At 40.9% G+C, this 24,804-nt stretch overlaps 2 protein-coding genes across 5 annotated transcripts in view; one reads left to right on the top strand and one right to left on the bottom strand.

Moving 5' to 3' along the window:
• Positions 1-385: 385 nt before the first annotated feature.
• orc4 (origin recognition complex, subunit 4) lies at positions 386-12,712 on the top strand. The gene is made up of 14 exons (XM_017481328.3): positions 386-526; positions 794-854; positions 4,510-4,586; positions 4,701-4,791; positions 4,895-4,970; positions 5,066-5,151; positions 5,242-5,290; positions 6,091-6,242; positions 6,385-6,558; positions 7,761-7,847; positions 7,961-8,069; positions 8,274-8,369; positions 8,810-8,877; positions 11,355-12,712. Exons 2-14 carry the CDS (start codon positions 816-818, stop codon positions 11,535-11,537), a joined length of 1,287 nt encoding a protein of 428 aa, XP_017336817.1. The 5' UTR covers positions 386-526; positions 794-815; the 3' UTR covers positions 11,538-12,712.
• Positions 12,713-16,139: 3,427 nt separating this feature from the next.
• LOC108272703 (activin receptor type-2A) overlaps positions 16,140-24,804 on the bottom strand; it is a 49,830-nt gene continuing 41,165 nt past the window's right edge. For all 4 annotated transcript variants that reach the window (XM_017481329.3, XM_017481330.3, XM_053684553.1 and 1 more), the window contains 6 exons: positions 24,600-24,743; positions 22,958-23,103; positions 22,730-22,844; positions 21,413-21,551; positions 21,024-21,154; positions 16,140-20,187 (listed from right to left, as the gene is read on the bottom strand). In XM_017481329.3, the coding sequence (XP_017336818.1) occupies positions 19,993-20,187; positions 21,024-21,154; positions 21,413-21,551; positions 22,730-22,844; positions 22,958-23,103; positions 24,600-24,743 (870 nt within the window). In that variant the 3' untranslated portion in view covers positions 16,140-19,992. The remainder of the gene's footprint in view (positions 20,188-21,023; positions 21,155-21,412; positions 21,552-22,729; positions 22,845-22,957; positions 23,104-24,599; positions 24,744-24,804) is intronic.

Here is a 24,804-nt window from a genome sequence, read left to right as displayed (position 1 = left end):
ATTGGTGTTACCAATTTTGATTTCGAATGGCATGCTAAAGACTAATATTTAAATAGATTGTTAGTAAAATAAACCTATACTGAGGGAGTTTTGTGAAACGTGAGTGTGTGTGTGTGTGTGTGTGTATATATATATATATATATATATATATATATATATATATATATATATATACACACACACATAAATTACAGTAGAACGGGTCACTGACTAAAAAGTCTATATTCTGTGATGATTTTTGTGTACGTTTGTTTTAAAATAATGTATGATATATTTCAGTATAACTAATAAACAGTGTTATTTATGATGAAACATGTCCCTAGAATGTATCTATTGTGTTTTACTACAGCTTGTACTTTTGATGACCTCCTCTCAAGCCCAGTCAAACCGGAAGTGCATCTCTATGACGCGACTCTCTCTTCCGGCCGCGTTTAGGCTACGAGTCTTCAGCACCGGGTGGCATTTATGCCATTAAAGTTCACCACCAGGACATTTCGTTTCGGTTTAAAAAATCCTGAAGCTAACAGTAAGTGAATGTTGTAGGATTTGGGATAATCTGTGTTTAGCTAAGCAGCTAGCTCAGCACTGGGTCGCGCGCGCTCTGATATGATATGATATGATATGATATGATATGATATGATATGATATGATATGATATGCTGCAGTCAGTGCTGCTAAATCTCTCCAGCTCTTTTGGAAAACTGAAAACTAATCAACAAATATCATGTGTGTGTGTTTAAATAGGTTTTGTTTGGTCGTGTTGTGCCTGAGCTTCCTTTATTTTCTTTTGCAGCATCGTGAGTAAACGGAAGTCCATGGAAAAGCACGTGGCTGTGGGAGAATGTGTGTCACAGGTTAGTGCTGCTGTACCTGTATAAACAATGCAGGCAGTGTCTTACACTGGATATCCTCATGCTACTGGAAAACATTAGGGTATATTAAAGTGATCACTCCGCCATCTTTTCTCGGATAGTCTATACAGCTGCGTGCGAAGGTTTTCCCTCCCGTATACATTCTGGATTAAAAACAAATAAATAATAATAAAAAAAGCAACATTTACCTCTATCCTACAAAATTATCAACTAAAAATGAAATGAGTGTATTCTGCATCAAACAGTGTGAGAAAAACAACAAAGAAGAGGTTACAAACCTGATTAAAAGGTATATTTACACACAGAGACAGTCAGTATGTTTACATACAATAATCCGATATTAAGACGATACTGTGATTAAGAAACTAGCATGTAAACAGCGATTATTGATGACCTTAATCCGACTAAAGTCACACTCGAAGTAAACACAAATCCAATTAAGACATGTGGAGTGTTCTCGTTTTAGTTGTATTATCGAGGTGCATTGCAGACATGTACACACCTTAATCACACTATTAACGTCGTGTGGGAGTTTTCACCGCAATTTACGTCAGGACACGTACACACACGGCAGTGCTCAACCGTTTTATGGCAAACAAGAGCGCAACGCTGCGTCTGAAACCGTACAGTAGGAGAAATACATGTATTTTGGCTACTATATAGTGGGTAAGTATGCGGTTTGGGACACAGTCCGCGCCTTGGGACAAAACCCACGGCTTCAAGCAGTCGTCTGTTTACACGTATAGCATGACAAATAATTACCTGTACTTGAAGGTTTCGTAAAATTAAAAATGAAACACCTGAAACTGTATAGGGTACCATAACGAAGACCAACTGTATGTTATGTGAAATTCTGTAGGGAACGTGAGTGAGTTCGTTTACATTGACAGCAGTAATCTAATTAATGACCTTATTCTGAATAAGACAATATTGTGATTAAGGTGTTTACATGAGTTGCTTTTAGAATACTCCTTTCATGTTCCCGTTTTACATGTTATAGAACATGGTTCGATTAACGGCACACGTCATTACGTCCCCACGTCACACCGTCTGACGTCCCTCCAGAATTTCATGTATCAATATACAGTTTGTCTTCGTTATGGGACCGTATACAGTTTTGGGTGTTTCATTTTTAATTTTACGAAAGCTTCAAGTGCAGTTAATTATTTGTCATGTAATACGTGCAAATAGACGACTGCTTGAAGCCGTGGGCTGCGTCCTAAACCACATCTACATGTATTTCCCCTACTATATAGTAGGTTAGTACGCGGTTTCGGACGCAGCCGTGCTCTCTCGTTTGCCGTAAAACGGTTGAGCACTGTCGTGTGTGTGTACGCGTCCTGTCGCAAAATGCGGTGAAAACTCCCACACGATATTAATAGTGTGATTAAGGTGTGTACATGTCTGTAATGCACTTATACTCCACATGTCTTAATTCGATTTGCGTTTACTTCGAGTATGACTTTAGCCAGATTAAGGTCATCAATAAACATTGTTTACATGGTAGTTTCTTAATCAGAGTATTGTCTTAATCAGGTTGATATCAGATTATTGTTGTCCATGTAAACGTACTGAGTTTTGGGTAAGTTACTTCCAAAAAAAAGGTCATTCGTTACTAATTACATCGTCAACGTTGTATTTAAATTACTGACTAATTACTCTGCCTGAACAGCCATCGCATTACTCACTACTAATTCTTAAGATCAACCTCAGCCAATAGTACATTTCTGTGAGTGGCAAAAGTATGTGAACCTGTGCTTTCAGTATCTGGTGTGACCCCGTTATGCAGCAATAACTGCAACTAAACGTATCTGGTAACTGTTGATCAGTCCTGCACATCGCAGGACTGGAGGAATTGTAGCCCATTCCTCAGTACAGAACAGCTTAAACTCTGGGATGTTGATGGATTTCCTCACATCAACTGCTTGCTCCAGGTTCCTCCACAACATTTCTATTGGATTAAGGTCAGGACTTTGACTTGGCCATTCCAAAACATTTATTCTTTATTCTTTTTTAACCATTCTTTGGTAGAACAATGTGTGTGCTTAGCATCATTGTCTTGCTGCACGACCTACTTTCTCTTGAAATTCAGTTCATGGACAGATGTCCTGATATTTTCCTTTTGAATTTGCTGGTATACTTCAGAGTTCATTGTTCCATCAATGATGACAAGATGCAGCAAAACAGGCCCAAACCATGACACTACCACCAGCATGTTTCACAGATTGGATAAGGTTTTTCTGCTGGAAAGCAGTGTTCTCCTTTCTCCAAACATAACCTTTCTCATTTAAACCATAAAGACCTATTTTGGTCTCATCCATCCACAAAACATTTCTCCAACAGCTTTCTGGCATGTCCACGTGATCTTTAGCAAACTGCAGAGGGGCAGAAATGTACGTTTTCAGTGTTCTCCTGACGGTGGAGTCATGAACATTTAATATTAGCCAATGTGAGAGGACTCTAGTTGCTTAGAAATTACCCAGGGATCCTTTGTGACCTCGTGGACTATTACACGTCTTGCTCTTGGAGTGATCCTTGTTGGTTGATCACTCCTGGGCAGGGTAACAGTGGACTTAAATTTCCTTCATTTGTACACAATCTGTCTGACTGTGGATTGGTGGAGTCCAAAATCTTTAGAGATGGTTTTGTAACCTTTTCCAGCCTGATGAGCATCAACAACTCTTTTTCTGAGGTCCTCAGAAATCTCTTGTTCGTGCCATGATACACTTCCACAAACATGTGTTGTGAAGATCAGACTCTGATAGATCCCTGTTCTTTAAATAAAGCAGGGCCCTCACTCACACCTGACTGTGACACCCAGTGATTGAAAACACCGGACTCTAATTTTACCTTCAAATTAACTGCTAATCCTAGTTGTTCATATACTTTTGCCACTCACAGATATGTAATATTGGATTATTTTCCTCAATAAATAAATGACCGAGTATAATAAATTTCTCATTTGTTTAATTGTGTTCTCTTTATCTACTTTTAGGACTTGTGTGAAAATCTGATGTTTATGTAGGAATGTAGAAAATCCTAAAGGGTTCACAAACTTTCAAGCACCACTTTAAATATCAGATGATGATAAAGAAAAAGAAGCAATAGGCTGTCAAACAAAACAGGAAATAGAAATGTTATAAATATAGATTAAGTTATCTAACAGTACATGTATAATATACGTAATTATATAAAAGTAATGTAAAGGAAACATGGCAGTAAAAGTAAGGACAATAATAAAAGATAAAGCTCGAAGGTTAAAGTGAAGAAATGTTTTGAGTTGCTTTATGTCTCTATTTTTAGTCAGTGATGGACGGAGCATGGAGAACGTGCTCCAGATCATCGAGGCATAAAAACAAAGCTGCTTCATCACACTTTTTTTTATTATTATTATTATTTTTTTACGTTTCATATGTAGTTGTTTAGTCATTCAGAGATGTATGAAGGTGTTATACCTCGTATTATGATTATGCATTTCTTGTAGGATTGAGGCTAGAGATAGTTAAATAGATATTTCTCAAAATATATAAATGTTTATAGAGGAATTGCTGGAGTATGCTGTACAACATTGTTTTTAAAGTTATATCCGCGATCGTCTGCACTGTGATGATTCGTTTTGATCCTCTTATGTCTGCAGGTCCAGAGAGTACTGAGGGAGCGCTTCTGTCACCAGAGGCTTCCGGATAAACCGGTGGGCCTGGAATCACAGTACAAGTGGGTTTTTACAACAGAATACTCTCTTCAAATCAGCTTTCTACTAAGATTACAGTCCTGTGAGCATGCATGTATATGATGTACCGTGTGTGTGTGTGTATGTGTGTGTGTTAGGCACCTGTTGGAGCTGTTGAGGAGGACAGCGGTTCACGGTGAGAGTAACTCTGTGCTTATCGTCGGTCCACGTGGATCCGGCAAAACGATGGTACGAGTAGGTTTGCATGCTACCGTTATTGCACAAACCCGACACGGTATTGAGATTCACACCGCTGCTTTATACTAACCTGAGTGTTTATTTGTGTGTGTAGCTGCTACGTTGTGCTCTCAGAGAGTTGCTGGAGTTGCAGGAGGCGAAGAAGAACGTTCTGCAGGTCCACCTGAGCGGTGGGTGATGAATCGATGCCGCAGCGCGTGTTTAAAAGACGCCGTCGGTTTAGTCACGGCTTCGTTAACCCTATTAAACTGTGCGCCTCGTGCAGGTCTGCTGCAGACAGACGACCGGATCGCTCTGAGAGAGATTACACGCCAGCTTCAGCTGGAGAACGTCGTAGGAGACAAAGTCTTTGTGAGTGTGTTTCAGCATCGCTGGATTTTCGACACCTCCACGACGCGTCTTATTTAACGGCTTATTCAAAGACCGTGCTTTGTTTTGCAGGGCAGCTTCGCCGAGAATCTGGTCTTTCTGCTGGATGCTCTGAAGAAGGGTCGGTCCTCTGATTTTCTTACATTATAACTCTGCACCTGTTTTTAATGTTCACTTCCTCATCAGTTCAATAAGGAGAGTGGGATGAGTACAAGTGGCTCTTACCAAAATAATATATATATATATATATTTTTCCCTAATTTGGTCACTCATCAGCTACCATGTGCTTCCTCTGAGACACATGAAACCAGCGCTGTCTGCCGCCTTCTACATACACGAGCTCTTAGATGCTCATGATTCACTAGTGCTGCTATGACTGAAAGTAGAGAGAGGGATAATTTAATTGATAGCACTAGCTTGGTATCTAGGTGTTTAGGTAACTTGCAGGATGTTTGGCGGTTGCGCATGATTAAGTAAAAAAAATCAAAAGAGCAAACGCCATCAAGTGGGTTTTGATACTGTTAGTAAATTTCCTTTAACTACAATCGTAAACGAACCCATCGAAACACTGATCAGTTCCGAGGAGAGAGATGGTGAACATAATAAGAGTCATTCATGACCAGCAGTCCAAGAGAGCATTTTTTTTCCCCTCCTTGCTGTCTGGATGGACAGGTTAGCATTTCTGTTTACTCAGTTTATCAAATGATACACCGTCCAATCACAGGCGAGACACATATATACGTACATATACAGTTGGGATTCTTCTAAAAGAGTGGCAGCTTCACGTTTTGAAAGAAGCGAGAGTGAGAGAAACTCGGGAGTGACTGAATTAGGGTTAAATGAATGAATGAATGAATGAATCAAAGACCGCTGTTGTTCCTGTAAGTTCTAACAGATTCGTCTCTGTCGGTCTTTGTGTAGGTGATAAAAGCAGCAGTCGGCCGGTGCTCTTCATTCTGGAAGAGTTTGATCTGTTTGCACATCATAAGAACCAGACCCTCCTGTATAACCTGCTCGATGTTTCTCAGTCTGCTCAGGCTCCTGTAGCTGTGGTGGGCCTCACCTGCAGACTGGTGTGTGTGTATACACACACACACACACACACACACACACACACACACACACAGAGAGAGTGTATACCTTCATTCTCTGGGCAAAACAATTTCAGATCATGTTCGTAATAGCTCTGTATGTGTGTTTCTTTCTTTATAACAGGACGTGCTTGAGCTCTTAGAAAAGCGTGTGAAGTCTCGGTTTTCCCACAGACAGATTCACCTGTTGAGTTCTCGGAGTTTCCATCAGTATCGAGACGCTTTTCGGTCCGAGCTCACGCTGCAAGACGGCTTCCCCGACAGCAAGTTCTCTCAGGAGTGGAACCTCGGCATTTCGGTACAACACACGACGCCACAATCTGAACTGAAGTGTCACACTGGTATCACGTGACCTAACAGTCGCTAAGCTTAGGAATAAAACACTCGGAGGTGTGCTCCTATAGGAGTATGATGCGACATTAACAGCATGTTTTACTCCTCTTATACTACAGGAGTTTGCCAATTATTACAACTTTTATTTTGGAAGAATGACACAACATATAGTTACTTTTAATGCTGGGGAACGTCTGCAAAACAAGTTTCTTTATGACTTGCGCTCGAGCAGCAAGCCGTCCCCTCATCAGCGTCTCTTTTTTAAAGCTAAGACCAAAATGCAGCTTCTTAATCGTGTTAACATGGAACACTGGAGACGCCTTCATTGACATGATTTAAAAATAAATAAATAAACTTTTTTCCTGTCTTCCTATATTGTTGCACGCTTATTTAGATTTCTCATCCTATTGATCTGTTTTCCGTCTCACTCACAACTCCTGCGGTTACAATCTGCCAGCCTCTAACTTTTGGCGTTTTCTCGATTGTAGCTTTATATGCCTTTTCATACCCCCGTCTTCCTCACCGCTTACGATGACGAGCAGGGAGTTTTATAATTATCCAATTCTAATCATCACCGTGGGCTGTAACACGACCATAATCGTCGAGCACAACGATTATCCAGATACCGCGTAGGCTTTTAAGACACGCCCACTCGTTATCATGCGAGTAGGGAGAAGAACAAAGCGGTGCATGAGGAGAAAGATTAAAAGGGATCGATAGGAGAACGTACAAAAAGTGACGAACAAAGCAGTGAGTAAATGATGTCATATAAATGAAGGTTTTCTATTAAAATGAATTAAAAAAAAAAAAAAAAAAAGGAAGAGGAGCGTAAACATTGTGTTGATTATTGATTACAGTTGATTATTGATCGCAGATGTGCATCCTTTTATTATTAGTGTAATGTTTAAATACGAGTGAAATGAATTTTTCTTGGTCTCTTAATGAAGAAGGTGTGGCCTTTTAGCCCCAGTAAAGGAGCTAATACATTATTTATTTACTTCTTTATTATTCTCCATTAAGTTAGAATTGAACTGTGCAATATCTTTCCTCACAGTTTGTCTCATTGAAACAGCTCTGAATCCTTTAAGTGAATCTCTTATCGATCACTGCTGATGGCTTACGGATGTTTAACTAAAACTGAGTGGTAATTCTCTCTCTCTCTTTCAGAAACTGTGTGAGGACAAGTCAGTGGATGAGATTTTACAGAAACATTATAACTCCTGTAAAGATTTCCGCTCCTTACACTCACTGCTGGTGAGAAGAGCTTAAAAAAAAGATGATGATCAGCACCAATGTGTTCTTTCTGTTCATTTCCTAAAGCAGTAGATCCTGACTCGGGGTGTGTGTGTGTGTGTGTGTTTTCTCAGTTGCTGGCAGTGAGCCGTGTTTCTGTCTCAAACCCGATTCTAAGAGCTGTAGACCTACTGGAGGCCAGTCGAATGAGCTCGGCTGACTCAAAAGGCAACATCCTGCATGGTGAGAGCATCAAGCTTACAAACTAAAACTAAACTAAACACAAACCTGCCGGTGGCGCAAACAGCGTTCACATACAAAATAAAGCGTGAAATATTATTAGAAGTGCCTGTCAGACATTTTTGAAAAGGTGTAGTTGCACAAATAGATGATTTAACACAGAAAAACCTTCACCTGACCTCACCTCTTTGCATTTTCTTTGCTCAGGTCTGTCCGTCCTGGAGTTGTGTTTGATTATTGCCATGAAGCATTTGAACGATATCTACGAAGGAGAGCCCTTTAACTTCCAAATGGTTCACAACGGTATCACTCATCGTCTCTAGCATACACTAAGAAGAAGCACAAATACAAAACGACCTTACTTGGATAATAAACGACGAGTACGAATCTGTTCAAATAATCTATTCAAATGTGGATACGAAAGTTGTAGACCAGGGACGGATTCGTCACACCCTGCACGTGATCTTCATCCAGAAGTGAAGTCACTTTAATGTGACGCTTCATCTGGCGTAAAGTCCTCGACGACTCCTGCCGTCGTTTTCGTTCCTCGCATCGTCAGAGGAAGGAGCGAGGAAAGGAAAACGGGCAGTTTATAAAATAAGACGCTTCCCAATTACGTATTGACCGTTGACCACGGCTGATTGTACACACATTATGTACATATATATATTTGAATGCTGCATAGATATATATATATATGAAAAGTGCCTGGAATAATATTTTGTCTCGTCGTTTCTCCTCAGAGTTTAAGAAATTCCTTCAGAGGAAGTCTCACTCCATCCATAACTTTGACAAGCCAGTGGTGTTTAAGGTGAGACTCTAAACTTAGTCTGAATTCATCATGCAACAAATCTCATCGTCTTTACAGTATCAATCCTTCCTTAAAACGACCGGATGGACAAATGATCCAGTGATTATCACGTGACATTATATTCCATTACCTGCCTTGTTTTTAAAATATTGACGATAACCAACGTAATGACATGTAAGCAGCTTTATTACGTAAGGAATAAAACGCCTACGCACGAGCCGTTATAGGAAATGAATCCACAACAAGCTGCTGTGATGCGGCCCGACGTCGATTATTTCCTTATAACAGCATGCTCTGAAGTGCTTTATTCCTCTCATACCACAGCAATTTTCCCCACATCATTTTTGTCATTTATAAATGATATAGTATTACACTGTATATATTAATGAATCAGAAGTTTGACTTTTTTTTATTTATTTTTTAAATCCGTTTTTTGTTACACTAAATGTTGTGGAACGTCTGAAAAAGAGGTTGATTCTTATGAGCAGTTACATTATAGCAGCTATAAACATTCACTCACTCGCATTCTCATGCAACTAATAGCGCTTTCCTGTGGTTTATGACGTTTAAGGCTCCACAGGGTGCACGTAGTTAATAACTGACATTGCTATTTTCTTTTCCATGTCAGGACAGCAATGTAAATGAAACAGCTTGTAAAAAACAAAAACAACAATATTTTTTTGATTGATGGACCTCTTGGAGTTAAAAGCTAAAGAACAACAATAAAAAAACCCATCCCACACAGCCCTGCTGCCATCTAGTGGAGAACTCTGAACAGGACAATCAGGATTTTACCAAGTATGAAGCGTGAGAGAAAAATTAAATAGAAAAATGTAACACGTATACATATAATAACAAAAATAGACAAGTTTGTAGGTGGTGTTTATATACACACAGAGGAAGCTTTAGTCATCAGTCATCATTTAGTCACACCAGCATACAGTCCCGAGAGCCGTGCAAACACAAACATTGATCCGAAAAAGTCAAACTTAATCCTGACCAATTGAGTACGCTAAAAAAATAAAATTCCAGTGAAAATGCAAACACCAATACTCACAGGATTCATACTTTAACCTCCGCCTTCTGCCAGGCTTGTGCATGCATACACCGGTGCTTACAAAGCGAATGCCTTTATTTATTTTTTAGTGATGTAAGCACATGGTATAAAAATCTTCAACACTTCTTTAAAAAATAAATAAATAAATAAATAATTCCTGCAACAAATGATCCAATAATAAGAACCACAGATACATAATTCAATGTATTTGTGCTTAAAACATGTCTTAATTAAGAACACACTACCGTAGGAGACCGATGATGAGGAGGATCTTGATTAGGCTGAAACTGAGGTTAACTGAGGCTGTAATAGGGTTTGTGTACATGCAGATAAATCGTTTTAAAATGACGTTTCAGAAAGTGCGCAAGAACACCTCATTCGCTAAATACGCTAGTGCTTGGTTCGTCAGTCAGCGCTGCTACGAAACGAGGAAAGAAAACGAGCAGGCTCGCTTAAAGAGACGAGAAGCTGGTGATCATCATCACTACAGTGACGCTGCTGTTGGTGTGTGTGCGGTGCTTTTAAACACTGTACACGTGAGCACTTTAATACATACACCTACCTTGTTCTGTGTTATAGGTGGACCGTTCGAGAAGTCCACCTCCAACCTGAAACACATTATATAGAACGTTTGTACTGAAATATTGAATGATTCTGGTGTTAATTTGCAGGCTGTCGCTGTATTTTCGTGTCCCTCTCGTAATGTACAAGCGTGATGACACTGATGGAGGTATTAACATGAAGGCTTTGGAAGCTGATCTGTTGAGCAGTGTACAGATGAGGAGGTTTGAGAGCCGGACAGAGTAAAGCACTGAAGTGCCGCTGCATCGCTCTCTTTACATAGAGATGACACGAGGGATATAATACCACTGGCACCACCGTCAGCAGATAGTCGAACGGCATCGTGGGTAACGTACGACACCGTTAACGAAGGCGAAAATAGACCGTGCCGATGAAAGAAGCTTAATAAACTACAGTATGTTCTGGATGTCGCTGAAGATCACGTTAACGTGATTTTTTTTTTTTTTTTCCCCCACTCACGTACAGTGTGTTAATCATCCTCTACCCTTGATCAGTGTCGATCCTAGAAACACTTCCGCACCCGATCCACTTACACCAGAAGCATGAATTAAATTCTGAGAACGTGACACACTCGGCACATTGCTTGCTTTAGCTCTGGGTTTGTATCTGAGCACGTGCGCTGAAACACACCACCTAAGCTCCAGCGCACGTGAATCAGCTGATCAGTTAATTATCAGGTTGAATCAGGTGTGTTCGAGCAGAGAAAACACACAGCTGTGCAGTTCAGCAGCGCTTTATGTGGTGAGAATGAGAACCCTGATTTAGCTGATGTGATAATTATAGCATCATTACAGATAATACAGTTTAATTTTGTGTGTGTGTGTGTTGCGTACTGTAGGCTTTCGAGCACTTGCTGCAGCTGGAGTTGATCCGGCCGGTGGATGGCGGAGTGTGTAAAGTGCAGAGGGAGTACCAGCTCGTGCGTCTCATGCTGGATCACACGCAAGTCATGGAGGCTTTGCAGAGATACCCACAATGCCCCACCGACGTCAAACAGTGGGCCGTCTCCGCCTTCGGGTGATGCTCGTCCTGTGGTGGAAACATCATGGACTTAAACTTGTTGTTTTTTTGTTTTTTTTTGTACACGTATCTCTCACTCATCTTAAAGACTCCAAGCACCTGCTGTTACAGTGAGCTCACGGCGTCTGATAATCAGGTATATAAAAAAAGCCTTAAAGTGTGTGAACACTTCAGCAGAGTTGCTGCTGTTTCTCACTGTACGTGTGAAAACTGGCGGGGAAAAAAACAAGCGAAGTACGTCAGAGGAAGAAGAGCATTTGCTGCTCATAAAAATCACAATAAGAAGAAGGAAAGTGCCAATGTGATAGACAATAAAGAACGCAAAGCTGAAGGACAAAGTTTCCTGCTTGCTTAGTATTTTAAGTCTTAAAGCAATTTATTTTATTATTAGAGACACCTCGTTTGTAGGTATAAAATTACTGACTGTATTCCATCATCTGTCCTGTCCATCAGTGGAAAGGGACAAGTCTGAGGTGTAACATCATTGTTGGGGTTTTAAACACTGTGTGTAATTAATGTACATTTTATTCGTCAAAAATTTGGGCCTCTGGCGATGCACAGAGATCCGTCCATATGGTATGGACCGCTTATCCTACACAGGGTCACGGGGAGCCTGGCGCTTATCCCAGGGAACTCAAGGGGACAACCTGAACAGGGTGCCAATCCATCGCACATCCATTCACACACTACGGACAATTTAGAAACGTCAATCAGCCTACAACGCATGTGTTTGAACTGGGGGAGGAAACCGGCGTACCCGGAAGAAACCCCTGAAGCACAGGGGAGAACATGCAGATTCCGTGCACACAGCGCGGAGGCGGGATTCCAACCCCCACCCCTGGAGGTGCAAGGCAAACACGCCGACCACTAAGATACCATACCCCCCTCCCCCCACCGAGACTATAGCGCATCTGTCTCCAGGCACAATTAGTCCAAACCGACTTCTAGTACATTCTGTGTCCGCTTCTGATCAGTTCCACCATCCGAGTAACATCTGCTCACCGACGGACACGTCAGAAACCTACAAAGTGACCAATCTGAGATTTATTGTTCTAGCTGTCGTAGGTTCTCTCACTTTTCATGTGCTCGTCAGTCCAGGGTTAATAAGGTTCCTCAGTCATACCAGGTATTTTTTTCGAAATCTGTGTAAACTGAAATAAACATCGTTATACCACAGTGCTACTGAATTCTCAAATTCTGATCGATTTACTAGAACAGCACGACTTGGGCGCGTGTATCCGGTGATACGGTGAAGCTTTCCATGAGGAAGGAGTCTCCAGTGTTCCAATGAAGCGGTTTGTCTGTAACACAACACGCTACGTTTTGGTCTGATAAACTTCATACGAGGCTGGTGCGAGAATGACCCTGCTATAACGCAAACGATAACACTTGCTTCAGGGATGCCCCAGAACCCAGAATGCCCACAAAGTGTGCTCCTCACACTCTAGAGTGCTTCAAAACCTTAATGCGGTCCCTTATCGAAACTGTGTAGTGTAAAAAAACCCAGCCTGCAGTATCTCCTTTCACAGCTTGCTATATCTTGCTAGACCTGGGCGGCTGTGACTCAGGTGGTAGAGCGGGTTGTGCACTAACCGTAGGGTTGGAGGTTCGATTCCCGGCCCACGTGACTCCACATGCCGGAGTGTCCTTGGGCAAGACACCGAACCCCAAGTTGCCCCTGAGGGCAAGTTAGCGCCTTGCATGGCAGCTCTGCTACCACTGGTGTGTGAGTGTGTGTGTGAATGGGTGAATGATACACAGTGTAAAGCGCAGACCATTTCTAAACATATCTAACCTGTTCAAATGTGACGGCAAACTTCGATACGCAAAGATTATCACATAGAATACACACAGACATGGTGTATGATTGTTGACTGAAGTGCACTCGTGCATTTCTCAGCACAAGTGAAAAGAGCATTCTCTCTCTCTCATCACTCGTACAGCTCGAGGATTCACTAAGCGTACATTCAAAAGGCCTGGCAGCTTTCTTTACGTAAGCTTTATCACGTTAACGATCGTGAAGCAATACAAGAAACCCGTGATATCTGTTTTCTGTCCAGCAGCAGTGCGAGATCTCTTCCTGTGCTTCGGTCTTCTCCTCGTCTCCCTTGTGTACCGTTAAGTGGTCTATCAGTGTTTGGCGAGTAGTGTAATGTGTACGGCTAAAAAGAGGCCGGCGGGTTTTAATGTGCCGGTTTGGATTACCTTAAACGCTCCGGACTGAGCTAATGGTCGGCCCTGAATAGGGACAATGTCATTTGTTTGTTCCTGCTGCTGCTGCTTCTGGTGTCCTGATCCACAGGCGAGGGAGGGAGAGCGAATTGACCAGAGGGATAAAATAGCCACTCTGCACAGGGAGAAGAGGCTCATGTTACACACACAGCTCGAAATCTTTAAAGCTATCAAACCGCTCTCGCACTCACTCTCACTCACACAAAACCACAGCTATTAAAGACCTGAACCACTTTTGTATCCTACTAAACTACAAGTAAGACAGAAAACACTCCGAGACGTGCCGTTATAGGAAAATAATCAATCAACAGCGGGGTGCTGCGACGAAGATGCGTTACTCTTACCACCCTGAAGAGAGAACGGCATGCCCTGAAGGGTTTTACTCCTCTTATACCACAGCAATTAACCTAGCATTCTTTATTCATTAAAGACATTTTTGAAAATCAACTTCATAGCTAAGTTTAATGGTGCAAAACAAGTTCACTTACATTATAGATGCTATAGTCCTTCCATCATCAGCCTGTCTCTGTCTCTCTCTCTCTCTGAAAAACACGGTTCGTTCGTCACATAACCTAGAAACCACAAAGAAACCCCTCGAACAGCGAGCAAGGTCTTCTTACAATAAACGTTATACGTAATAAACATTTTTGCCGTTTATGTAAGACGCTTCACCCGGGGCCGGACTCACGAAAATCTTCTTAAGAAAAAGAAAGAAGATAAGAGAGCTCTTGAGATAAATTCTAAGACGTTCGTAAGAAATGTTCGAGTGCAACTCTTAAAAATTCTCAAGTTGTTCTCAAATATACATTTTCTCAAGAACAAAACGACAGCAGTGTAATCCGGTCGCTGTAACGAATTCGGCGCTGCCGAGTTTGAAACGCAGCAACGTATTGTCCTTTTCTCAACATTAACCATCGTAGGAGGATTTACTGGCTGGAACGTGGAAACCAATAAGCCAGGTATACTGCTTTATTGAAGTAATATATTGTACTACATAGACACAGTATTTATTACATGTTGCAAGTTTTATATCTTTGTAATGTTTCATATTTGACAACAATGTGTAATATAAAATGTACCCTCTAGGGATCGAGTGACAAGTTGGCAGTTCTCCTAACTTTAGGAAGTTATTCATTTATGATTTTTAAGAACACTGAAGTTTTCTCAAGTTTTGTCCTAGGAACAATCTTAAGAAAAAACCATTATCAAAACTTTTTTATTTATTTATTTATTTTTTTAAGTTGTGAAGAAAACGGCAGGTAAGAAGAATTTCATTCTTAAGAACGTTTTGTGAATCCGGCCCAGAAGCGCACGTTTATACGGTTTTCACTGTTTAAATGACGTTCGGCGTCCGCTAGGATAAACCTTCTTTTTGCTGTTGCTATAGAAACGATAACGCATTAGAACAGTCAGTCATCACTATCTAGATGAGTGAAAAGTACAACCGATCGGAATTGAGAATTTAAGCGAGTTCTCCTAATGCAATGTCTTTACGAGCGTGTTGATTAGTCCCGCTTAACGTTCCATTCATTGCAAATCGTCAGTTTATTAGGTACACCTTACCCGAGTGCAAAAGATTACATACCCTTAACAACAGAATGAAGACTGTGTGGAGTTTGAAAGATGGTCTGTAATGATTACACACACAAAAAAACTAATGAATATCAAAATATCATTCAAAATAATTGTTTCCGTCCCAATTAATTTGACATTTCCTTTCTCTACTACCTTGTGTGCTCGCCCTTTTCCTCTGTACGTGGGTGAACCGATATATCAGGATGCATTATTAAGACATCTATAGCTTTAATATTGTGTAAGTGCTCATGAATGCCAGTGTGTATCATGGTTTGGAGCTGCAGCAATGGCGGGGTGTGTCTCACACACAGTGCAGTGTGTCCCCTAAGACCAGGCTGCTTTACAGGAAGTACAAAAATAAACAAACAGTGTGTGGGTTTTCGGCCCAGGACCAACACACTTCATTTTTCATGTGTGTTAAATGTTGTTTTAGTTTCCAAAAAGTTTCCAAGCAGGTGGAAAAAACCCCCAAACAAATAAAACAACAACTTATATCAGAGTGCTGAGGAATTCTCGATTCTGATTGGTCAGAAGGATTGACTCATTTTCTAGAACAGCAGATGTGATAACATTGCAGATGCACGACCAATCACAGGTTTATATTAATCTGCTCGTTCTAACAAAAACACGGAGACTATATTACTATATTAAAGTGACCAATCAGATACAGGTCCAATTCAGGTCTAGAAACAGATTCTCTCTCTCTCTCACTCACTCACACACACACACACACCGCACTGTTTTTCAGAGCCATATGGGAAGCAAGGATGAGCACAAACAGGACATGAGCAGCCGGTCGAACAGAGCAGTCACTTTATTGAAGGGAAGAGCATACATTTCAGCTGTACAGTATTTAACAAGCACTCCTTCAAGGCCTGTTCCCAGATCAGAAGCTGAGACTCTGCCGTGCGACAGAGAGAGAGAGAGAGAGAGAGAGAGAGAGAGAGAGAGAGAGAGAGAGAGAGAGAGAGAGAGAGAGAGGGAGACAGAGAGAGCGCGCGAGAGAGACAGGCTCCGTCACAGAGGTAATGCGTTTGGGTTTAGAAAATAAAAACACTGCTGGCTAATCCCGTGGCAGAGCTCATAATCTGATCTCAAGCAATTCTAACCCAGGATCAGATTTGTTGCTTTCTTCACCAATTCCTCACATGAGCCTGGATCACATGGATGGATTACAGAGACAATCCAAAAATAATGATCATATACTGCACTATAGGGCTGCACAATATACTGTTGTTTTAAGAAAAAAAAAAAAAATTATTGGGAATTGCATATAAGCGCTAGAACCACAAACTATATCGTGTCTGGTGAGAATTCTGAGCACAGACACGTTCTGTAAGTGTTTTGTTAAAACCAGTCAAGTTAAAGGAGCAGTTTGCCATGTTAGTGCCCTCTGCTGTCTGGAAGGTGAATTACAATTGCAATGAAAACATCATGAAGCATTCCTCTTTTTCTCCCTGCAACTGACCTGGCGGAAAAGCCAATTCACTGAAGGGGAAAGGAGGCGAGATGTGAAAGATGAATTTGTGTCTGGTAGCGGTGCTTCACGTTGAAGTTATCTAGGTGAACTTGTGAATTTATGAGCATCGGTCTTTCGAGCCAATTAAAAAAAAAAAAAAACACAAAAGGCGGGGCTGTGGTCTCTTTGGCTTGTAAAAGAAAAAGAAAGAAAGAAAAAAAAAAAGTTATTTTCTTACTGCTGCACATCTCGTTTTTGTGGTAAAATCCGTTTCTGTTTCCTGTTTGCCGGATTTATCGAGGAATTTTCTTGTTAGAAATGTTGGCACCTCTGAACCACGCATGCCTTGTGGCTTGCATTTTGAGAAAAATGAAAGGGCAGAGCTAAACAGCTCAGAGCTCACTGGAGGCAGAGGGAACACCGCGTAACTTGTAACTTCAGAATTTCCGAGCTCCAGCTAGAACATAAAAACCAAACATTTCAGGTCTAGAAACACTTTAAATCATTACAAACTGCACCTTTAAATGCCAATCCGAGACTGTTTATGCTTAATATTCTGTTTGTCCACATTGTGCAACCCTAGTGCACTACACACAGTAATTTATTAGCTCACGTCCTGTCTAGCGTAGTTTTGTATGTAGTCCACGCTTTCAGTTCAGTCTGCAAAGCACGACTTTTCATTTGTGTTGAGAATATATATATATATATATATATATATATATATATATATATATATATATATATATATATATATATATATATAAATAACCAAAGCAAAAAATATAAACAAAGTAGTAAACCCCATGATTCACAGCGGGGTTTGTTTAAGTGACATTTTCAGGGCTTGACATAAATTAATACGACCCAAATCTAGTTATATATAAAACTGTAACATCTCACTATTGAATAGGTAATTTTTTTCTTTTTTTTCTTTTCTTTAAAAGGACTATTTTTTGCCTCGTGATTACCTTTAAAAATAAAACAACTTCATGCTATACTGGTAATCTACAACATACAACATTCACACTGTATTTACAGCTATGTGCAGCTTCAGCAGGCCTGCGACACGGTCAATAAAGACAAGCAGGCTTGGCTGAAGATGAAAGTGTTATACGTTTAGAGCTTAACTCTGCCCCTACAAACACACACACACACACCCCGGCCCACTGATGAGCAGCCTGCGCAGCTTGCGCAGCTGATGTGTTTTCTGTAATTTCACAGCACGATGACATCTATACACTCCTGTTGCTCCTCAAACAGGTTACAAAATCACATACACACATACACATGACGCAATAGCACTAGAGCACCCCTTTCGTCTGCAATACCGTACATAGTGTGATGAGAAACAGTAGTGTGTGTGTGTGTCTGGTTTAGTGTTTCTGCATGTTGATCATGTGGAGATCAGTTGTGTATGTATTTAGTATACGTTTTTAAGTATTGGCACCCACTGTAGCATGAAAATAAATAACCGAAAAGCAGCCAGCGTTTCAAAGAAATGCTACAGTTACAGATGTTGCTGTTGCAGCTGGCATGATTGCATAAGAGCTGTAATCTTACAAACGCATAGTGCTGGATCCCTGAATACTGATGTTGTGTTTCCATATGTACAGAGAGAGAGAGAGAACGAAAGGTTTAGTGTCGTAAGAAATACGCACAACCCGTGTGTGTGTGTGTGTGTGTGTGTGTGTGTGTGTGTAGAAAATGAAAAATAAATCAAGAGAGCCAGATTATTGTTTCAATGGCACCAGAATGAACAGAGGAGAGAGGAGGAGAAATACCAAGAGGTTACCTGAGGTGTATCATGAAAACCAGAGCAACTGAGCTGCATGGTGTGTGTGTGTGTGTGTGTGTGTGTGTGTGTGTGTGTGAGAGAGAGAAAGATAAATTAACATTAGCTTTTGAAAACAGGGGTGATGGAAGAGAAAATCTAATACAAATAGTGTTAAATACACATTGCCAAGTGACTCCAGCACTCCATCCTCGAGATTTTAAAAGACAATGGGGCACAGATCTTACCAACAATCCATCCAAAAAATATTAGAACTCATCAGACAAAGAAATAAAGGCAATATGGAAAGGCAGAAATGTTGCATGTGAGTGTGTATGTGTTTGTGTGTGTGTGTGTGTGGAGGAGGTCTAGTGAAATTTAAATATGGGACATATTTAGGATCTCCCAGAAGGCATCAGTACAGGAACCCCTGAACACGTCACTGGAGCTTGGGGGTGTAGCTTTGGAGAGAGAGTGTGTATTTAGTTGACGTTTTGAATTTCAAAATATTTCGCTTCAGCTAATGATGGGCAAAATAGTTGGTGTGTACCTTTAAGTCTAAAACAAAACGTCCATTCCTAATTCCTTACTCTGACTCGCACTATAGGACCGGGAAACTGATGAACGCCAATCATTTTCATTTGTTGAATTAACTAATTTGCATAAATTGGTGAAAATCTCAATTCAAATGTCACTTGTTGCATAGAACGTGAAACGTTGCTTTTGTTCATTGGAACATGAGGGGAGGTGCCCCGAGACTCGTGTGTATGGCTGTGTATGACATGTTTAGTGTGTGTGTGTGTGTGTGTGTGTGTGTGTGTGTGTGTGTGTGTGTGTGTGTGTGTGTGTGTGTGTGTGTGTGTGTGTGTGAGAGAGAGAGAGAGAGAGAGAGAGAGAGAGAGAGAGAGAGAGAGAGAACAGTAGTACTGGACATTCAGAAGCGCTTTCTTATTGGTGTTACAATAATGATTCATAAGAACTTGCAGGAGGAGGAAAAAAAGCAACTGCAGTTTATGAGTGTTGCCCTTTTCATACTAAAACCAAACTGTATTTTTTTTGTTAAAAGTCTTCACTCTTGTTTAAAAAAAAAAAAAAAAGAAAGAAAAAAAAATCAGGAAGTTTCCCGCTTGTGGAAAAAGAACACTTTTGGTGCAAACGGCGACTTCCTTTCTTGAGCCTCCCATCTGAAGGTCCTTATATGTGTGTGTTTGTGTGTGATCAGTTTTCAAGTCTTTTCTTTCTCTCCAGGAGTCCGTAAGGATTAAACTGTCTCACACGCTTGTGTCCTCGTATGTGCACGCGCACACACACACACACACACGCACGCACGCACGCGCACCCGAAGCAGGAGATGCTGGTAGCACCCTGTGCTCTACCTTATCCCACCTATGCAGTCTGATTGGCTGATGAGGTGATGCATCATAGGCTGGACTCTTTGGGCGGGTAGTCCAGGTTGGTCACCATAGTGACGACGGTGAGGATGTCGTCAGGGGCGATGAGGTTGGTCTGTCGCTGCATAGTGATGATGCGCTCCTCCACGCAGCCGGCCGAGAGGCGAGCCTCGGCTTCGTGATCCCAGCACTCCTCTATGGTCTCGCACAGCGTGGCCAGGCCCTGCTCAACACACACACACACACACACACACACACACAATGATACATCACTTTATAAGCAATTATACTAATCAGCTGTGTTCAATTTCACACAGTTTTTGAAATGAGCCGTATCCTTAGAGTCTAAAACACTCATAGGAAAGTGCTATCTGCCCTCTTCCACATACATGAGCTCACAAATACCCGTGATTGACCAGTCTCACTGTGATTGACAGGGCAGCAAGAGAGAGCATGGATATTTTTGCTCCCTAGGCCAACGTTCCAAAATCGCCAGGATTATAGTTATGGTTCTTGCATCACCCCCGTTATTTGCAATTGTTTGATAACCCCCCCCCCCCCCCCCCCAATTCTACATCTCTATATATCGCGCTCTCTATATCTCTATGTAACTAATAGCAAGCAAATGCATAGATAAACAAGGGTTCATTCTAAACCGTGGCATCACTGCAACTCTATATTTCACATTTGCCTGTTTAACGTTCACGGATTAGTTTATTCGTGAGCTTGAGATCAATAATTATATGGGATTTTTTTTTGCAAAAGTTCGTAACTCATAAATGCATAAAATATAGGTGTTATTAACCTATTTAACATTTGCTAGCATAAATATATGCATAAACTTATTATATAAAGTAACATTTTTATACATCCCCTCCGCCCCCCATTTATTTACATGTTTCATGCTAACAAATGTCAGTATATGTATATGTATATTATTATTATTATTATTATTATTATTATTATACTTGCATGCTACAATAACTACTGTTATGGCTGCAGCTAAGTTTTTGACGTAATGTGTGTGTGTGTGTGTGTGTGTGCCTCTCTCTTTCTTACCGCATGTTTCTGCCAGTATTCTCTTAAAGTGGGTCTGAGTTTCTTGTGTACGACGACTTCCTGCATGTCCTCTAACGAGGGATGTTGACCCACCTCCTCCTCAAACGGCAATGCATACTCATCCACTGGACCTAAGCAAACACAGTCAGACAGTCAACCTTGTGCATGTGTGTGTGCGCGTTTTGTGGTGTGAAGGGCAGGGCAGGTCAGTGGGGATCATGTTCTGTATGATAAGCAAGAAATTCACATACAGAGTCAGCGTTAGGCTGAAGGGCCAGCACATGGACTTTTGATATATATGTGTGTGTGTGTTTCTGTGTGTGTGTGAGAGAGAGAGAGAGAGAAAGAGAGAGAGAGAGAGAGAGAGAGAGAGAGAGAGAGAGTGTTACCGTCGGCAGCAGTGCAGCGGGATGCCAGTTCCCACAGCACAAGTCCTGCAGCATACATATCAATCCTCAGGAAGGAGTCTCGCTGGAAATTTATGGCTCCTTCCAACACCTCTGGAGCCATGTACCGCCGAGTACCCACCTATAAATATACACACACGCACACCCCCAAGAATCATCAACCTATTAGGATTGTAGTTCTAGTCATTTCCCCCCAAATTTAGAGAACACAGTAAAAGCAACTGCACCATCATTGTTACGGCACATGACAACATCACTGCTAAGTTTAACATGTTAGAAATGTTCAGTACCACTCTGAGTACCATTCGAGTAGGGCTGCAACTAAAGATTATTTTCATAATCGATTAGTCGGCCGATTATTTTTTCGATTAATCAATTAATCGTATGGGGCGGGCGAACTTTCAGTACCATTTTTTTGGTTTATTTAAAATAAAATTCAGAAACTGAGTGTTACAAATATAAACTTCAGACTAAAACTTTACACAACTGTTTGTACAAAACAGAAAAGAACCCAATACACACACACACTCCAGAATATACATTATTAATTTAGGACTGTAGTTTAATTTGGTACTTTTTGTGCATCCATAAAAAATAATGAATAAACAGCCTCGTTACTAACACATCACATTATTCCCTTATAATAAACGACAGAAGTTACATTGCAAGCGCGCAAATGCACCATATAATGACAAGAAAGTTAAATGAAACTAAACCTTTTAAGCAACTCGCACCAGTTTCCCCCGAGCTCGTGCAGCACTGATTAATCTCCGCGGTGTTTAATATAAAATGCCCCCCTGCCTTTCTTCCTCATTCACGTGACGATTTCTCCTCCGTCTAATGGTGACTGAGGTCATGTGGGGAATAAAAGGTAACGCTGACAGAAAGTAAACTGAAGAAAGTCATTATCGGTGACTCGGGTGTCTGCTAATGCTAGTGTGCGTCTGACGTCATGCGCCGTTGCCTAGGATGCGTCTTATACTCCCGGTTAGTAAAAAAACAAAAAAACAAACAAAAAAAAAGCTGGTGTTCTACTTTAGATGATATTACCTTTCTAAAATCCACACACTAGACGGTAGAGTACATAGTGCACAGTGTAAGTGTACAGTACTTCATTTGGGACACTACTTTAGATTTTCCTCTCCGAAGCGTGTTTTCGGAACAGAAGTAACATAATGAGTAAACGTACCGCCCACAGACCAGCTGATCGATAATGAGATTCGTTGACAACGATTTTCATAATCGATTAGTTGTTGCAGCTCTACATTCATGTACCCCTGATCAGCACTCAGAGCTCACCTGTCCGTGTGTGTCACCTGCAGATTTTCCCGCCTCAAACTTGAGAGCGAGGCCAAAGTCAGCAATACAGGCGGTGAGATTGTTCTTCAACAGTATGTTCTTACTCTTAATATCCCTGAAAGAAAGAGAGAGATGTAAAAAGATTATATTATATATATATATAAAAATAAAGTGGTTGAAGATCTAAGGGACGTACGAGGTGAGTTTAAGGTGTGCGTGTGCAAGTACCTGTGTGCAACGACAGGCTTGTGGCCGTCCTTCAGGCCCGGGATGTCCTCGTGCATATATGCCAAACCTCGTGCAAAAGTCTGAGCTATGTGACACAGCTCATTCCACGACACCACATTAGCCTTCAGGTAATCAGTCAGCGAGCCCTGATCTCACACACACACACACACACACACACACACACAAAATGCACTGATTGCAATCACGTGTAAGAGAATAACATGATATTCATGGACTGGCAAAAATATGTTAACATTCTGGGAGGCCAACGGTTAACACAAGACATCACATTAACTTATAACATATTCAGTTAAACTGGCACTTCACTTCATATACCGGTGAACATCCCGAAAACAGACGCTGTTATTGTTAGTCACATTGCAACGTTGGAATACTGGCACTGAAATATTTTTGTTGATTCAACATAATCTCATAAATCTCCTTTAATAAGACTAAGTATTCATCAGGGTTTTGTCCTCAATGTTGGTTTTTGTCTCAAGTCCCCCAACTCGTGACCTGATTGGTCAGGAGGGAAAAAAAGAATGTTTGAAGTAGATTTTTTTTTTTATTCAACCCACCTGCATTTAGCGGTAATAGCACTGTTTAATAGCTCTCTTTAATAGCACTGATCACATTCTGCATTGGAGAGCTAGGTTATTATAAGAGCTTTGCTATATTTAACACAGTCAACACATTTCTGTGTTAAACCACCACTGCGCTGTTAATGAACTGTTTACAAAAACTAGAAGGTGCTGCCTTTGATAGGTTTTTGGAGCAAAAAACAGGCTGGGTTTAAATGATTGCATCACACAAAGCATGTTAAAAACTCATTTTGTTAAATATTACATACTCATAAAAGATAAATCAGAAAAGCATACTTTAGATCTACAATGCATCGCAGATACTGATATTCCAGTCAGCAGGGGGCAGGCATGAGCTTCGAGTGAACGGGAGGATTGTAGACAGCCTTAATGTGTTGTGTGTGTGTGTGTGTGTGTGCATTTCTAACCATTTTGAGTACGCTGTTTACTTCGATTTGTAAGCCTTTCATGGTTCTTTGTGCACTCCTGTGAATGTGTGTGTGTGTGTGCGCACGTGTGTGCATATTGAAGGTCGACTGATAGTGGATTTTACCGATAACCAAGTTGGGCGGCACCGGCTGATAACCGATTAATCGTCTGATAGTTTTTAATTGAAACCGAATGAAAACATAACATTCAAAGTAAAATACTGCTGAACTTTGTTACAAAAATAAACAGTACTGACTGTACCATGAAAATGTACTGTACTTTTCTAAATGAAATATATAAATAATATATATTAATTATTAATACATATTAAAGTGAATAAAAGATCTACCTCTAAGCTGAACCCAAAGGTAAGACTCCAAATAACAAATAAAACTAGAGACAAATAAAAAAAACACTTCAAATAACACAACAAAATTGGTCAGTTTTTATTTCGTCTCTAGAGGTCGCTCTCGTACTGTATAACGACTGTGGACCCTTCTCAGCCGCTCTGGCAACGGACGCAAAGGGAAAAAAACTATCGGTGTGGATTTTTGCCAATAACCGTTCCAGCAATCAGTTATCGGTTATTAATCGGCAAAACCGATCAATCGGTCAACCTCTAGTATTTATACCTTCTCATGGTAAGCTGTAATGAGCCACAGCTCGATGTCCATGCCGTTTCCTCTCTTCTCAGCGCCGATGAAGTTGAGGATGTTCTCATGTTTCATCCCACTCAAGCTGTACATCTCATACTCGTTCTGCCATGACTGCTTATTCTGTCACACAGAACACACACGAGACATACTTCATACACATGGCAGCATGGCAGAATTTCTA

This window comes from Ictalurus punctatus, chromosome 12 (assembly GCF_001660625.3).
Source record: "Ictalurus punctatus breed USDA103 chromosome 12, Coco_2.0, whole genome shotgun sequence".
Lineage (NCBI taxonomy): Eukaryota > Metazoa > Chordata > Actinopteri > Siluriformes > Ictaluridae > Ictalurus > Ictalurus punctatus.
The sequence above is the reverse complement of the archived record's forward strand: the minus strand, read 5'-3'. Positions and strand labels throughout refer to the sequence as shown.

What these genes read in the sequence shown, in the direction of transcription:
- orc4 (XM_017481328.3), top strand. Translation starts at nt 816, where the DNA reads ATGGAAAAGCACGTGGCTGTGGGAGAATGTGTGTCACAG. An exon ending in GGCCTGGAATCACAGTACAA is followed by an intron (nt 4,587 to 4,700) that starts GTGGGTTTTTAC and finishes TGTGTGTGTTAG; the next exon opens with GCACCTGTTGGAGCTGTTGA. An exon ending in GCTCCTTACACTCACTGCTG is followed by an intron (nt 7,848 to 7,960) that starts GTGAGAAGAGCT and finishes GTGTTTTCTCAG; the next exon opens with TTGCTGGCAGTGAGCCGTGT.